General features: G+C 41.5%; 1 protein-coding gene across 1 annotated transcript in view; it reads left to right on the plus strand.

The window, feature by feature from the left end:
• zdhhc5a (zDHHC palmitoyltransferase 5a) overlaps positions 1-17640 on the plus strand; it is a 36400-nt gene that overhangs the window by 13422 nt on the left and 5338 nt on the right. Inside the window, exons 3-11 of the mRNA XM_084380351.1 lie at positions 3173-3294; positions 3884-4041; positions 6712-6884; positions 7837-7939; positions 8212-8303; positions 9811-9937; positions 11142-11250; positions 11411-11520; positions 13775-14913. Of these exons, the coding sequence (XP_084236477.1) occupies positions 3173-3294; positions 3884-4041; positions 6712-6884; positions 7837-7939; positions 8212-8303; positions 9811-9937; positions 11142-11250; positions 11411-11520; positions 13775-14913 (2133 nt within the window). The remainder of the gene's footprint in view (positions 1-3172; positions 3295-3883; positions 4042-6711; positions 6885-7836; positions 7940-8211; positions 8304-9810; positions 9938-11141; positions 11251-11410; positions 11521-13774; positions 14914-17640) is intronic.

The following is a 17640-nucleotide window of genomic DNA, read 5'->3' on the forward strand; positions in this document are numbered from 1 at the left end:
CTAGGATATAAAATAGTCATCTGTGGTTTTCTGTAGTGCTCTTAGTGATATTTGTTCTTAAATTGTACTGAAGTAGTACATCACATGACATGGTTAAGCAGTGTTTGAGTCAAAAAGTCATAGAGGCAGTTGTAAGAACAGTCATTTCCAATCATATCTTAAGATGTTTTGATTAAAAGAGAACTTACAATGAATGAGTTCTCATATAGTATTGAATCTTTGTCTCAGGGTTGTCGGGTGCACTTACACTCATGTTTTTTGTTTGCAGTTTCAGGCCCACTGTGTCCATTAAATGAATCTTGTTTTTTCTTACCGTAGATTTGGTGGATGTGCTGCTGCCATTGTTCAGACCATGTAGTCTTGTTGATGTTTATAGTGTTTGATAAAACCCTCCAAGCCTAATAAAAACTCCACTGGGAGGGTTATCCGTTCTGCGTTAGCCTCAGGAAAAAATCCCCAAATAAAGTCTTTTTGTTTGAATCACTGGAATTCCCTTGTATGACGTCTCGGGGCTCTTGCTGCCTACAGCAGGAAACAGGACACCTTTTCTGCAGTCCAGAAAAAGAGATGGGTTTATAATTTGGGAGTTTGAGTATGGCTGAAGAGCTTTTAAAAAACACAAGAATGTGGATTGAACGGAGTTAATTTTCACATGAAAACAGCGTTTTCTAAGTTATAAAGCTTCACTGTGTCTTTCAGCCTCATGAGTGTTTCCGTCAAGGTGTGTGTGTGTGTGTGTGTGTGTGTGTGTGTGTGTGTGTGTGTGTGTGTGTGTGTGTGTGTGTGTGTGTGTGTGTGTGTGTGTGTGTGTGTGTGTGTGTGTGTACGTGTGTACGTGTGTGTGTGTGTGTGGTCAATGTGGTGGGCAGTCAGCTCTGTGCTTCAGATTAGTGAGGAGAAAATAGGCCAACATCTGTCACCCTGACAAAAGCCCATCATCTAGTCTCTCACTGTTTCTTTCTTCCTGAGTCTGTTGGTGTTTGTATTCCAGCAGTCGCTCTCCCTCCTCTCTTATATTCTCACTTGTGATAACTATCTGAAAAATGAGGGAAGAAACAAATAAAGCTGTTGGAGACCATAAACCAGTAGTATTTTAATCCTAATCCTAACAGAAACCCTAATTAAATTTATTTTAATGTCTTGCATTTTTATTTGGAAAAAATAATCGGCGTGTTTTTGTTTGCGTAAAAAAATAAATAATAAAAATACTAAAACAAAACAACAAAAAAATAAATGTCAGCATACGGGGTAAGCCATTTATTTATCAGCCATTAAAAATCCCTGTTTTGGTAAAACTGAAAAGTTGGACGTTTTAGGAAACGCACTGTGTTGTCGAAGGTTAGCATGCTTAATGACTGCAAGTGAATACTGCCAGCAAAGTCAGAAGTTTCCATCATATTTTTCCACCAAATGTTCTTTCCTACAGCTCCAATGATCATATGAAGTGTGCAGATGCGTAGAAGCAAAACATCTGAATGGTTTGTTTGGCTGTTTTGTGGAGGTTGCCAGGTTGAAGCACCTCTGGATAGTAGTAACTTACTTTACTAGTAACTCATACCTAATAACTAGTAACTTTAGTAACTTACTTGCTAGCTAACAAGATGCAAAGTGCTAACTGGATAGATGGTAGTTGTTGGAAGGCACATTACCTAGCTTTTTTCCCTTTTTCATTTATTTGAGATAAGATTACAAAGTTCTGGAGCAACTGGTTAAATGCCTGGCCTTTGTGTTGTATGGTCCAGTAACTGAAAATCGTATTTAATCCCTCATGCATTAAGGTTGTGAGGCAGGTAATGGTTACCAAAATAAATTTGGGTTGGTATGTACTATATTAAAAAGCTTATTTAATTTATCTATATAAGTATATAATTGTAAACTGTAGTGCATCAGGCACATACACAAAATGCCTACAAAAATCCCACATGTACTATTTTGCAGTTGGAAATACTTACTACAGCACCAAATGTGTTTTAAATCCGCTATTGAAAATAGTCCCCAACAAATGCAATCATCCTGTTTGAATGACGTTTGATTAAAACCTGCAGTGGCCATCTGTTTTTGGAAATCTTCTGCAGCTCACTGTACATTTGTGAGCCATTTTCATACATTTGCCTCATCAGGAGGAACCAATTGACCACAGACAGAGTAGGGGAGTCAGAGTATTGAAAGATGGACTTCATTGTTAGTTTTGTTTTTTATGGGATTTGTTGGTGTTAATAAGAATGGAGAGAACCGCCTGCCCTATCCTGTAAAGGGTTTGACCATATACTGTATAGTAAATAGTGGATGGAGCAACTGTGAAATCACCCATTGGTTGGTAGACTGTCGCTTTAAAGCCTTTTGTTTGACATTATGGCCGTCATCACATTGTTGAGTCAGATGTGACGGTATTTGGACAAGAGAGTGGATTGGTGAAGAGTGCAGTTTGCTACGCTGCCGTCCTGATTTCATTTGACTGAGAACCTGGTCGATCACAAGGAAGCCAAGCCCTAAATCATCCCTGCTTTACTGTCTATTTTACTCTGAATGGAACCATCATTTACAAAATGAACATCATGTGTATTGGAAAAGGCTTGTTACCAATAATTGAGAGCATAAACTCATGAGGAAACTGTTTACTGAAGTCATAGATCAAGTGAGAAGAAGGGTCATTTTCTCATTAGCTTATATACAGTAATTCTTTTTTTGCAGTTAATGGAGTCTCCCCCTGCTGGCCATTAAACAAATGCAGGCTTAAAGCACTTGCACATTGACTTCACTTTGCAAACCAGGAAGCTCTGTCCACTAATTACACTGCCTATGGGCTTAACCAGTGATGCAGCTCACCTTGAAACATCGTACACTTTCACAGGTTTGAGCATACAGTATGTTGTGATAAGGGATAAATCCTGGCTTATGTAACATCAGCCAACTCCCATTTATCCACATAGGGAGAACAGAGTCCTGGATCTCTCTAACAGATGAAACCAATACCATACAAAGAAATTAAACAAACATGTTTCTCAGAATGTCATTGTTGTTTTATTTACAGTGATAGCAATTATCAGCTTGTAAGTGCGTGAACATGTGAGTTTGTCTTATTGGGACCACAAACTCAATTACATTACAACTGAACTGTATAAAGTGACAGAACCTTGGAGTGTAAGTACTGTCGTCTCTGTTCACGTTTCAGCTGCCCGTGGCTCTCGGAGCGATTCTCAGTAGCTGTGCCTATCTACAATGGAGTCATCTTCCTGTTTGTTTTGGCTAACTTCTGTATGGCCACATTCATGGACCCGGGCATCTTCCCTAGAGGTGAGTGCAGGAATGGTTGAATGTACTTTTTCGATTATGATGCTGTTTGCCTGTCATAAAATAGGCTGCTGGATTTTATAATGCTGTTGTTGCAAAAAGTCAAGTTTGCCTCCTGGTTTCATTTTCAAAGTGTGTACATTTCTTGTTATACATAAAGTAGATTCCAGGTTTATAGCCTTAAAAGTCTTCTTTCTATTTTAATAGCTTCAAAAAGATGAAAGACTTCTCCGCTTGGCTCAAACAGGCAGATTCTTGGTGGATCAGTGGGAGAGAAAGGGCAGGAGTTAACAATTCAGAATTAATTTGTTAAGATCTGCTTACATAGTCTCATTGTGGGGACTTTCTTTTCTTTTGGTGGCAAAATACAAGTAGGGATAATGTTAAATATTCAATTCTAGGGTGAAACGCTGGGTTAAGGTTAGGATTAGGGATAGGGATAGGGATAGGCGGTTAGGGTTAGAGTCTTGAGGAAATGAATGTAATGTGTCTCTATGTGTTCTAATGTCAGGGCTCAAATGTTCACTATGCTCAGTTTTAGTGTTGTGTGGTTGTGTGAACATGTGTGTTCCCATCTTTCCCATCTCTGCAGCCGAGGAGGACGAGGACAAGGAGGACGATTTCCGTGCTCCGCTCTACAAGACAGTAGAGATCAGAGGGATCCAGGTCAGGATGAAGTGGTGTTCAACCTGCCGCTTCTACAGGCCGCCACGGTGCTCCCACTGCTCTGTCTGTGACAACTGTGTAGAGGTGTGCTCCCGCTTACTCATTCACTGTTAACATAAAATAACATGATTCATGTTCGTAGTCATTGAATAAATTGAGTTTAAAGTAACTGCACACTTAAAGGATAACTACCGTTTTTTACAACCTGGACCTTTTTTCTAGCAAAATATATGATCATTTACTCACCAAGATAACTTTGGTGTCATTTGAAGTCGTTCGGACGAAATTAGATCCAGTGTAGCGCCGATATATCCATATAATGCGAGTGACGGGGCAGCGACACACAGCCTCTATATAACACATTATCTGCCACGAAACTAGTTCATTTCACCAATATTTTGTTACGATATGCTCGTGCTATTCCCCTCTGAGTCCGGGCTCGTCTGTTGTCAACATCCGGGGTCTGTAGGTTGATCTACTACCTCTGACCTGGAAGATGTCGTCTCTGAGCTGCGCGCGCACCCACGACAGCCGGCTTGTTTACCTGTAGCTGCTACTGCTAGTTTGACCCCGGATATCATATATTTTGCTAGAAAAAAGGTCCAGGTTGTAAAAAACGGTAGTTATCCTTTAAAGTAGACCCACATAAAACCTTGTAACCCAGTCCACTTTGCATACTGTTTGTTTGACAAAACAACACAGCTTGCAGTTTGTAACAAGAACGTTTGAATAGAAGTTGGATAGACTCAGGAGACTTAATTTTTTCCCAAATCACTTGAAGGAGATAGGAGAGGTGGGTGTGAGTTGCACATGCAAGTTACAAGAAAGTCTCAATTCAAAACCTTTAGTTTCCTTGCTACTAACAGGGAATCATTTTTAATATGACAGTGACCATGATGCATTATAAACATAAAGCAGGTCTTGACTGGATGGGGTTTTGCAAAGCTGAATCAATACTGGCAGTAAAGTGATTGTAACAGATTGGGCACACAATTCAAATTAATGGTCTATTAAAGGCACTTAAAACAGTAGAGAAACGTTCAACCTGTAACCACTGAGTCATGAGCACACAGCTGTATTAGTTAGTAACATGCCCACATAGTGGTTATATAGCCCAAATCAGTCCCCCAAATGTCTTTTACATTAACGATATGTATTCTCAATAAAACAGGAATGGGAGGAAATATTAATAATTATTAGGGCTGTCAAACAATTATAATATATAATTACTAATAATTGTGTGATTGTCTGTAGCTAACTCACGATTAATTGCAAATTAATCACACATTTTTTTATCTGTTCTAAATGTACCTTAAAGGGACATATTTTCAACATGGGAGTGGACAAATATGCTTCTTTATGCAAATGTATGTTTATTATTATTACAACAATCCAAAACAATGAAAAATACTGTCCAGAATATTCTCCAGAATAACCTCAAAGGTACTGCATGCTCAAAAAATATGCTGAAAGCATAACATGGCAAACTCAAGCCCAACAAGCAACAACAGATGGGCATACTGACCTGAACGTGACGTTCCTTAGTGAAACTAACACAATGTAGTGTCCAACTTTACACTTGTAAAGGTTAACTAAACAATGTTAATCGGCCTGCATGCTGTAGCCACACATTTAGCTATTGCTGTTGAAAGTTTGTCTCATGTAGAGTTGTCCAGGTGTCTCTGTTGCAAATGATCCAGCGTGGTCTGAGAGGGGGGAGGAGGCTCTCTGCATCAGCTGTGCGCTTGGCCAGCAAGTGGAATTTGAGACTGGACACACTCCGGTTGTAACTCACTTCACATCGTCATAAATGCAAATAACTCTGTTCTTGTGGAGAGAACCATCTGGCAGGACTTTGAGCTGAACTTGCCATTCAAAAGACACTTTAGAAACTTTTAGACACTACAGGGTCTTAACATGCCTTAATCGCGTGTCAAAAAACAGTACGGCATTTTAACGTGTTATCGCGTTAACTTTGATAGCCCTAATAATTATGTTTTCATTATTGTATACCTGAAACTAAGAATCATGTTTTTGTTCTTAGAATGAGCCTTTTGGATCGATAGAGGGAACAGGTTTGCCAAATTAAAAAAAATAATGCGATGAATCCCATAACTGAAGCCTAATCTACGCATCTAAGAAAAGAGTGAACAACGACAGTGATGTTATATTCCATTGGTTCAACATCAGACTCCATCATACTGGCTGCTGCTCTGTCTGATATGTACTGATATTGCGGGCAAATTTTCACCTTGACGAGAAACATCATCATGTTTTAATATCGCATCATTTATTTCGGAAAAACTTTTTATGAAAAGGGAAAACGTGTTTAGCATACTTCTAGTATTCTAGTTCAGCTACAGAAATAACTTGGAAGTTACGCCTATAATTCATGCAATGTATCATTTGGTTGGGACTAGGTGGCTGGAATATAGACGCCTTTATCTGAGCACTTGAAATGAACCTTTTGGAGACATGATTTCAGACTGTTGCACACAGTGAACCATTCAAAGACCAAAAACAGTCTGATAATGTCGGTAGGTTGGTAGGAGCTTAAGTCCTGATTCAAAACAAATTCCTTGTCAGCTGCTCTTGTTATCGAGCCACTTTACGTGGTTCGTAATATAAATGTAAATTGCAGATGCTCTACGATGATGTTAGGAATAGGAGAACATTTTCTGATATCTGTATCCATAATGCAGACACATGTACCAGTTTTTTTTATCACAGTGTCATTTAACCCTCATATTGTAGGACTTTGACCACCACTGTCCATGGGTGAACAACTGCATCGGCAGGAGGAACTACCGTTACTTCTTCCTCTTCCTCCTGTCTCTGACGGCTCACATCATGGCCGTGTTTGGCTTCGGCCTGCTCTTCATCCTCTACCATCGCCAGAATATCGACCGCCTGCACGCCATTGTCACGTATCCTTTAAGGACCTATTTCATATATGTAGTCCTATTTATTGTCGATTGCTAATAACGTTCATTTGCAGTGTTGTCCGTATTGACACTGACTGAGGTTGGCTTTAACAAATTGTTCTGGTTTTATCATGGATTTATTTCAGTGTGTTGGGTTAGAGGGTTACACTCAAAACTCTGACACAAGACATGAAACGTGTGTGTGTGTGTGTGTGTGTGTGTGTGTGTGTGTGTGTGTGTGTGTGTGTGTGTGTGTGTGTGTGTGTGTGTGTGTGTGTGTGTGTGTGTGTGTGTGTGTGTGTGTGTGTGTGTGTGTGTGTGTGTGTCACGTCAGTGATAGAGGGAGGGCAGGGAAAGGAAATGCAGCCAAACGAATACGCTGCGTTTTTAAATAACGTTTAAAAAAACAACAAAACCCGAAACGCAATATATGGCAGTCGTTGATGATTCTGTGGTGCACTGCACGAATTAGTCACTGTGTGGAAAACACTGGTCTTACACCACCAGCAGGCCAGGCAGTCTGTTTATACATGAGACATGTCAAAATCTAATGGGCACATTGCCATGAAATCTGTGGAGGTATTCTCTATGACAATTTTTCAAACTTTTTGTGCCCAAGGCAAACCAAAGGGCAATCCAAAATCTCAAGGCAAATAGTTATTCATATCCGTGCAAAATAGCCTCTATAATGTGTTATCTAATCACTCTGCACACGTTTATTTTTGGTTTTATATCTGAGTGTGTATTAGGAAACGAATGCGTAATATACTTGTTGTATAGTTGTGTATTGCAATTATAATCTTTGGTTGTAACAAAATCCCCAATGGCACACCTGGATTTGGCACTCATTGGCCAGTGTGCCACAGCACACCCACTACTCTGGGAGCCTTCATCAATCTGTTGAATCTGATCTCTTCTGTTCTCTTAAGATATTCCTTGACCCCTGTGCTCTCAGGCTGGCTGTAATGTGTGTTGCAGGCCTGTTCTTCATCCCTGTTGCTGGCCTCACTGGTTTCCACATAGTGCTTGTGGCCAGAGGCAGGACTACCAATGAACAGGTAGGAAACTCAGTAATTGAGAATATGTGCACCAGTGCCTGGTCAAATAACTGTTGAGTCCCAGAAATCCTGTAGTTGAAAATTGAAAATGTATAGTCGGACATCTTACAAATACTAGCATACTAGCAAGATGTCAGTGATGGTGGTCAGGAAGTGGTGACATATTTAACAACCTTTACTAATTTGAACATCCCCCCTCATCTTTGGAATGATGTTTGTGTCTTACTGCTCATTTACTATGTAACTCTGTATGCTGGTTTCTCTCTCTCCAGGTGACAGGGAAGTTCAGAGGAGGTGTTAATCCTTTCACCAATGGCTGTTGGAAGAATGTCTCTCATGTCCTCTGCAGCTCACAAGCACCAAGGTGCATTCTTTCCTTCTAATTTAACCCCCTATCTCTGGAATGGGCTCTTCATTAGCACTGCATAACCATAGAAATGTCTCCACCTGTAATCCATCAACATTCCTCTGAAACAAAACATTTCACATCCCATTTCCTCAGGATACACTGCACAACAAAATACACTGACATAAAACATCAGTGTGTGGATTTTGTGAGACTGTGCTGGGGGGACCCTCTATTCGGGGGGGTCTGGAGGCATTCTCCTACAGAATAAGATTTAGAATGTTTTAAAGTTAAATGTAACAATCTGGTGCCCTTTGAGAGCAAAAACAAGAGGCAAGATCTCTGAAGAACTTTGTGCTCTTGTAAACTTTTTGATACTTGGCAAATAAACTGATAATGTAACAAAGCAGTTTGCTCCATCTGTCGTTCTAAGAACAAGTACACCTATACAGAACAGAATGAGGTTTAAACCAGCCAATTTATTAAAAAGAATATTTTCTATAGAATCTTAGAAGATAAGTGAATATAAAAATAAATAAGAAAATATAAAATATAATATTGAAAAATAACACTGGGTTTAGGATCTGCTTCCTTGTAATTAGTCCAGTCCTAACAATATTATATAATTAGCTTTGGCTATACAATATTGAAGGAGCACTATGTAGTTTTGGAGAAGAAATTCAAAGTCAGAATTGTATTTTTTACAATATTAATGAGGCAATAATGCAAACTTTTTCCACAAGTGAATAAAGAAGCTGTTCTCAGAGGAAAAAAAAGTCCCCAGAACACTGTTTGGAGCTAGAAAGGAGGCAGAGTCCGCCGCATATAAACAAAGTTAAACAGTATGAAATTGTGTTGTCCTTTAAAGTCAGTTTGTTTATTCACTTTATTCATTTGGGCTGTGGTGGAAAATAGGATCTCTGTGTGAGGAGGTGGTATTGAGCTTTATAGAGAGAACACCACTGGGCCCAGGTGCGGCTCATAAGACAATGACAACCCTTCCTCCAACTCAGATCCTGCAACAGATAGAGGAGAGAGCAAAACAGGAACACCCAGTGGTGTGGAGGGGTCATCACAGTTATTAATGGTTGCATTTTTGTCAGGCACAAAGTCACAGAACACAGTCCTGAAAGCAGCTGGCAACACACGAACAGACCAAGAGATGCACTGAACAGCACGGTTAGCAAGACAGACACACTGAAGAGAGATGCAGTGCAAGCTAGCACATCAACTTAACAATACTGATGTTGCTGACATCAAACTTGTAGTGGAGAGAATATGAGCTTACCTGATTGCTGCTCCTGCAGTTCACTCTCATGGAATGTTCTCATGAATGTTTGTCAGAGATCTTATATGCTATGAGAAGTGTAAAAATATTTTTGCGAGAGTAACTGAGAATATTAGGAGTATTTGCAAGTATTAAAGTCTTGACTGCACTGATGATAAACAGCATGTTTGAGCACTCAGAAAGTGTGTCCTTATATTCAAAAGATGTGGACACTCACAGTCTCTGTGCTCTCTGCAGATATCTGGGCAGAAAGAAGTGTGTGCAGAGTGTGTGTGTGCAGCCTCCTTTTCTGCGACCTCAACTGACCGAGGCCCAGCTGGCTGCTAAGATCCTGGATAACGGCATACAGGGAGACCTGCACCGGGTAAGGACAAGAGGACGGGTGCTCATAAGGAAAAACTTTACTGAGGTGCTATAGATACTGTGTGTTATCATCCTGTTGGGTTTTAACATGAGTTAAAGAAAAAAATGATTAGTTTTCGACTGTTGGTACACATGTTGTGTAAAAGTGCTATGCCACTTATTCCAATCAGCACCTGGACAGTTTGCATATAGGCAGGTCCAGATGGCAACAAGAGGTTTAAAAGCTGTTTAAAATTCAAAAGTCAGATATCCTATAAGGCCACATCAGTAAACGCAACACAACTACTGTACATCATTCATCCCAGACAGTCTGTGATACTTCATAAGGAAGGATATAAAAACACTAGGCAGATCATTTGTTCATTCATTGTGTCCTGATGTCAGGAGGCAACATTATGTGTGAAGACCGACCAATACTTGGATTTTAAGGGCCAATACCAATGTTGGGTAGTAATAAATTCCAATATTGATATATTGGCTGATATACACACCTTTTTGCAAGGATCCCTGAAATGTGGTTATCAAACACACTGACATAAACACATATTACAGCTGACAGAGCTAATACCTCGCAGCAGAAACAAACACACAGCAGAACTGACATTTGTGTCCAGAGAGAACATGAGGTGTAAACTGCGGTTAAATGTGACAACACAGCAAGTTTACAGTCAGCAAATGTACTGACGTACTTTAGCTAAGTACATTTTGGAGGCAAAAGTACTTTGAGTTTGGAGTTGCAGACACTTCCTCACATCATTCTACCAAACTTCTGTCAATTGAAAGTAAGACTGTTAGACCGAAACAACTGACTGAGAATAGAATGTGTCCTGTTTATTTTTTCTTAAATCTGATTGATACAGCTTTCATTTTGTTTAAGGCTTACTGTTTCAAATCCATTGAAATAAATCTAATTATTTTCTCAGTATTTCAATTGTGTTTTTATTTTGCCACTGGACAGTAAAGTAAAGAAACACAATGCTGAGCTCTATTCTAAATCCTGATAGAAGCACCCTTAATTTTCATGTGTGGAAGTGTCTGTATTCATTTCTTCTGGTTTTACTGTCACTGGTCTGTGCATACTGTACATATGATAGATATAAAGTGACAACAAGACCAGCTTAACAGCATGGCTATATTTAAGTCAACTTAATGTTATCCTTATATTTCTTTCTCTGAGTGTTATCTGTCTTCTCTATTCTTTCCAGTCGAAGTCTAGTCTGGAGATGATGGAGAGTCAGTCATGTGACGCTGAACCTCCTCCTCCTCCGAAACCAGAGCTCCGCTACCCTGGAATCACTAGAGGAAACACAGAGGGTAATGTTGTCTGACTTCCTTCCACAGCTCAGAGACTTTCAACCAGCCACCTACATGCCAACTCTGTCACAACTTGTTGTTGTGAAGACTAAACATTATCTGATACTATGATGAGTTCACAGTGATGTTTTTCTTTTGGTCTCGTCCCACCCTCCTGCAGAGTGCAGTCTGCTGAACAAAGCCCCTCCCACTCCCACCATGTACAAATACAGGCCTACCTACAGCCCCGGAAAGAACCACACAGCGCTCACACATGCTTATGCTAACCAGGTAATGCACACAAACACACAGGAGTTACAGCCAGGTGATATGCAAGGACAATAACGCACAAGAAAAACAACAGCTGTACACTCATGTTTTTGTTTTGTTTTCTTTTAATTTCCTGTGGGCCATCTTGGTTTGGTTTCTCAGTGGCTTTCTGTTGATCAGTATCAGTAAGTGATTTTTCTGAAAGCATTTTTCCCCTCTTATCTTCACTGTGACTTTGTTTCCTGCCCCTTTCTGTTGGCTCTGGACGTGGGTGAAATACTATTTAAATCCATTTAAATGGTTAATGACTGGATTCATCTGTATTTGCATTACTGTTCTGACAGAATGAGTAATACAGGAGTACAATTTGTTTAGTTTAAATCAAATCTTTGTACCTGACTACATGTGGACTGGTAAAGATGGTTGGTTCTACTCAGTATTTGTGCCCATGTCTGGTCCATATCCTCCCACCTGTCAGCCCACATCCTCTGTATCACTGTTGTTTTGATTCTCCCTCATTTATCTTTAGTTTGATATACCAACTTCAATCTCTTTATTACTTTACTTTATTACTCCTTCCTCTTCATCCTTTCAATTTTGCCTTCAATTACTCTTTAATCTCTAATTTTGATGTTTCTTGCTTTTGTTACCTGAGTTGCTCTCATATAGAAAAACTATTTCCTGATGCCTCAGATAGAGGCTGACTGGGGAGATCAACGTGTTTCTCTCTTTTTCTGTGTTATGGGCTTTTGGAGACATAAGGAGGAAGTGTATATCAAGATTTCATCTCAGTAACAACACTTTTTTGTCATCGCTGCCTATAAGTGCTAACAAAATGAATTCTGTTAATTATTTCTGTTAAATTCAAGTTTGGACGATTGTTTTTTGTCTAATTTAACGGCAATATTATGTCTTCATTTGAATGAATGACTTGGGTGGCCTTGGCATCTACTTGTCAGGGGAGAGAAGAACTTTTTCTATATTTATTATTGTGCAGTTGGATTGTACTATTATGATCAGCAAAGCATTCATAGAACTGTTATTCATATGCTATTGCATTCTACGTTCTTTTGCTTGCTATAGTGACTTTTAAGCCCTCACATCACTATTGAACTAAAAATACTGCAGCAGAAGTTTGAACCTATTAAACATCTAATATGGAGAAAAGAAAACTTGGCATTTACCTATTTGAAAATGAAGACAAGCTTTTGTTCAAGAGACCTTCCTCACAGCAAATGTTTGACGAGGGTCTTAAGTTTACGGTGGCATCAAACAGAGAAGTCCACTTCACAACAGCTGTGCTCTCATGTTGGTGTGATGCTTGTTACATAGTGACAAGGCTGGTTAAACAGAGTGCAGGTAACATGTTCAATCTATACACAGAGGTCAAACACTACATTTGTCAAGGGCCAGAATTTTTCCAAGCAGACACTGTTGGGGGGCAGACTTTCAAATTAAAAAGAAGGAACCAGGCCTAATTAGCTTAATATGGTTTGATAGTTTTGCCTTCTTACAAAATTAATGCTATTTTTATGAGCATATATCAGTGTGAAAAAGACATAGGAAATCCATAATGATAAGTGGATACTTAACTAGAAGCTGCTGTCAGAGCAAGGAATGGATGGCCTGGACACCGGGCGGTTTGATGATGGGTCCACAGAGTAGAGACGTAAAGTGATAATTCGATTCTGTAAATGGGTGAACTATGCCACATTTTGAGATGGTTTGAAAAGTCATGCAAAATATTTTCTAATTGGTAAACCTATATTTCTCATGGCTTGTAGTTCCGTCTGTATTGTACAGTGCTGCTGGTACTTGTCAGTAGTTGTCAGGAAGATTCACAGATAAAATATGTCACAAAAATGAAGAATAAATGAATACAATTTGATATATTTGAATATCTATTTGAGTTGGACCTATGTGGGCAGAGCCTTCATTACTCCATGTTTGAGGTCTTCAGCCTTACTTCATCAAAGCATTGTGTGGAAGTATTCTCAAAGTAAGTGTATTGAATATCCCGAAGAATTGGCTATGAAGCAAAGACTGACAATCTCAGTACTGATGTGTACAGGGACTAGTTCCTGTCTGTCAAAGAAACACTGCCAACAGCAGCAGCTGAGGTGTCATGATGTCTAAGTGCAGCAGAAATGGTTCATGGTTAAACTCCAATGTCCCTCTTTACTCTTATTTGCTCAGCTTCTTGTTTCTTTTCCCTCCTTCTGCCCCCTCTCTCCTTCACCTGCTCTCCTCTTTCTCCTCCCTCTGCCCCCTCCAGTTAAGTCGAGGGGAGAGTGTTGGCAGTGCCAGGGACTCCTCCTCCTCCACCTCCTCCCTCCTCCAGGCCAGCCAGCAGCCTGGTTTCCGCTCCCAGCCCAGCCTGGACCGGAGGGACACTTCATCTGAGAGAGTGGGAGGGGGAGGAGGTGGGGAGAGGAGGGAGGGAGGAAGAGAACTGGGAGGAGGAGGTATCCCTGGCTACTCCCTTGGCGGACGCTCATACCCCTCCTTCTCTGACCCCACCGTCCTATCAGGAGTGGCGTCACGATCTTCCAGCTCCACGCACACTTCAGCAGGGGCTGCCCACGTCTCCGAGGCTACCACCACCTCAGCCAGCTTCAAGAGCTTAGCCAATCAGACAACCCCGCCTCACCACCCATCTCGTAACGGTAGCCTGTCATATGACAGCTTACTGGCAGGTGGTGACGATTTCGACAAAGGGGTAGTGGTGGACTCAGCAGCCCCTGAGGTTCCCTCTGGAAGACCCTGCACGCCGGCAGCAGGCGGCTACAGCTCCCCCTTTCTGTCGTCACAACAAAGAGTTGCTGAGATGCACTCCCAGTCCTCCCAGTCTCCCCATCACCACCACCGCTCCTCCCACCACCACCACCACCCCTTCCTCCATCGCTCCTCCTCCTCTACATCCTCCTCCCCACCTCCTCCTCCAGAGAAGGAGCGTCTGCTGAGCGAGCCCCACCCCGGCTCTCACCCCCCACTTGCCAATCAGGCCTCGGCTCCCCCCTCTTCCTCCGCTCCACCTCCCCCACATCATCACCACCACCACCATCACCACCACCACCACTCCCATCATCACCACCACTCCTCCTCATCTTCATCTACCTCCCGCCCTCCTCGCTTTGCTGTCCCTCACGCACCCCCCCACCATGCTTATCCTTACCGCACCCGCTCTACTGACACCCCTCTGGGCTCCTCTTCCACCTCCACAACCCACCCTCCCCGATCCCCGCACCCCCCACCTCTGGGAAAGTCCCTGTCTTACTCGAGTGCTGCCGCTGCTGAAATGCAGTACCGGCTGGTCCGAAAGGCCTCCGCGTCAGCTGGAGCAAATGCGGCGGGGGTAGGAGGAGGAGGAGGAGGAGGTGGAGGGATGGGAGGAGGAGGAATACAAGCGCCGAAGTGAGTATGAGTTTCGCCTTTTGTCAGGACAATTGGTTTGCTGCTAACCCTGAAAAAACCACCTGCCCGCCTGAAAACCTGACTACCTGATTGACTGCTCCTCCTGCTCCTCCTCCTCTTCCCCTCTCTCCTCTTCCTCCTGCCAGATTTCCTGTGAGTTCCTCCTTCTTTTCCCTTTGCTTGTCTTCCATTTGTCTGTGATGTTTCTCACGGTTTGCTGTTTCTGTGTCTGTTTGTTTGTTCTTTTCCTGTTCTTGCATTTTAACCACCTTCAGTTTGGTCTGGACATTATTTTGTATCAGCCTGCTACAGACAGATCTGTATCCCTATACTCTACATTAAATGTGGCCCACACAGAGGACAAAAATAACAGGTTTTCACCAGAAAAGTTGTCAGGCTTAGCAGCCAGCAGGTGGCAGGCAAGTCATGGGAACGTGGCTTGGGTCTTGAAATGCTGAAGCATAGAGAGGTGGAGTCACTTCTGCGGTGCCCCATGGGACCTGAGTGGGACATGGGGAAAAAATGAACAACAATAACAGAGCCAACATTTTTGCGTTGTAGTTTAGGTTCAGTTAAGCTCATTTTAGTCACAGTGCGGCACGGACAAGCTTTTGCATGTCGACAATCAGACTCTTTCATCCTCTGACATGCTGATGTGTGTGTTTCTGTCCTGTCCAACATCCCTGTTGCTTTTTCCATCCTGCCCCTCGTTTCTGTCACGTACAGTTAGTCCACAGCTGCATGGGTTTAGTTTTACTACTGTGGGTTTTTCTTGAGTGTGATTGTCACGTGTCATAGTTCAGAGCTTAACCAACTATTGCAGTAAAGAATAGTTCATTTCTCCAGCAGAGCAAACATTTTTGATTGACTATTAGTCTAATATGAATGTTCCAACCTTTATACTGAGATACAAGCTTTTTCACCAACAGCCAGGATTTACAGCTGCTGCAGCCTTGTTTGGGTCTGTGACATTCCATTGTTATGTTACTGTCATACAATATTTCTGTGTTGCACATTTCCACCATCACAGAAGCCACAGTCTGTAATTGGTGTAACATCACCCTTAAGTTCACAAATACGACTGTGGACGACAGTGATGGTCATCCCCTTGTAAAGAACATGTTCATCATGGAAGTCTTGAGTTCCAATGATTTCTACAGCTCTCATTTTTCTGTGATGAACGAGTGGAACACAAACTACTTTGTCACAAAAAACATTCTTCTGAAAATGTGACCAAATCTCTAAGAGTATACATACAGTAATTCTAATATTTGGTTAAATGTCTCTTGGTTATTTTCACCTCAGTTAGGTGCTTTTGATCTCCATCAACAAGCTTCTGGTCGTCCTCTGGATGAATTTTTAACCACTCCTCTTGACAGAATCGGTGAAGTTCAACTATATTTGTTTGCTTCCTGGCACAGACTTGTTTCTTCAGCACAGTCCACATGTTCTCGATGGGGTTCAAGTCAGGACTTTGGGAAGGTCATTCCAAAACCTCAGTTCTAGCCTGATTGATCTGTTCCTTTACCACTTTTGATGTATGTTTGGGATCATTGTCCTTCAACCAAGAGCCAGTCTTCTGCTGATAGTTTTAGGTTTTTCCTGAAGAATTTGGAGATATTCCTCCTTCTTCATTATTCCATTTACTTTCTTTAGAGCAGCAGATCCACTGGCAGCAGAACAACCCCCCAGCATAATACTACCAGCACCATGCTGGACAGTAGGTCTGGTGTTCTTGGGGTTAAAGGCCTCACCTTCTCTCCCCAGACATCTTGCTGCTCATTGTGGTCAAACAACTCAGTTTTAGTTTCATGTGACCACAGAGTTTTCCTCCAGAAGGTTTTTTCTTTGTCCATGTGATCATCAGCAAACTTCAGACGAGCTTTAAGGTGCTGCGTCTGGATCAAGAGCTTCCGTCTTCCACAGCAGCCTCTCAGCTCATGTTGATGTAAAACACACCTGCCTGTGGACACTGACACCTGTCCTCCAGCAGCTTCTAATTCATTGCAGACTTGTTTTTTGGTGGTTTTTGGTTGACTCTTGACCATCCTGACCAGTTTTCTCTCAGCAGCAGCTGATAGTTTGTGTTTTCTTGCTGATGGTGGCAGTGACACAACTGTGCCATGAGCTTTATACTTACAAACAGTTGTTTGTACAGTTGATCTTGGAACCTGTAACTGCTTTGAAATGGCTCCAGGTGACTTTCCTGACTTGTTCAAATCAATGATGTGCACTTTCAGATCAATGCTGAGCTCTTTAGACTTTCCCATTGTAGTGTTAGTGGCTGAGTCTAATGGGTGTATCAAACAAGCCCTATTAAAATGGGCCCAGAAAAGTAACCAGCTGTAATCAATCAGAATCACTCAGGAGAGGTTAAGAGGCCATGCTACACAGAACATTTCATTCACACAATGTTCTATAATCACCAGAAATGATCATTCAAGTGACATTCAAGTCACATTTTCAGAAGACCTGTAATAAATTAATTATTGAACCAAACTTTATGAAGGTTTTTGTGCCAAAGTAGTTTGTGTTCCACTCGTTCATCACAGAAAACTGAGAGCTGTAGAAATCATTGGAACTGAAGACTTCCATGATGAACATGTTCTTTACAAGTGGATGTAAACTTTTAACCACTACTGTACAGCCTATGATTCCATGTAGACTGACAGTTGTGGTGGGAAGTGAGCTGTACACCAACTGCAAATGGTGCTTTCACACCTAACT

The sequence above is a fragment of the Pagrus pagrus genome, assembly GCF_965226575.1.
Source record: "Pagrus pagrus genome assembly, chromosome: 2".
Classification (NCBI taxonomy): Eukaryota; Metazoa; Chordata; class Actinopteri; order Spariformes; family Sparidae; genus Pagrus; species Pagrus pagrus.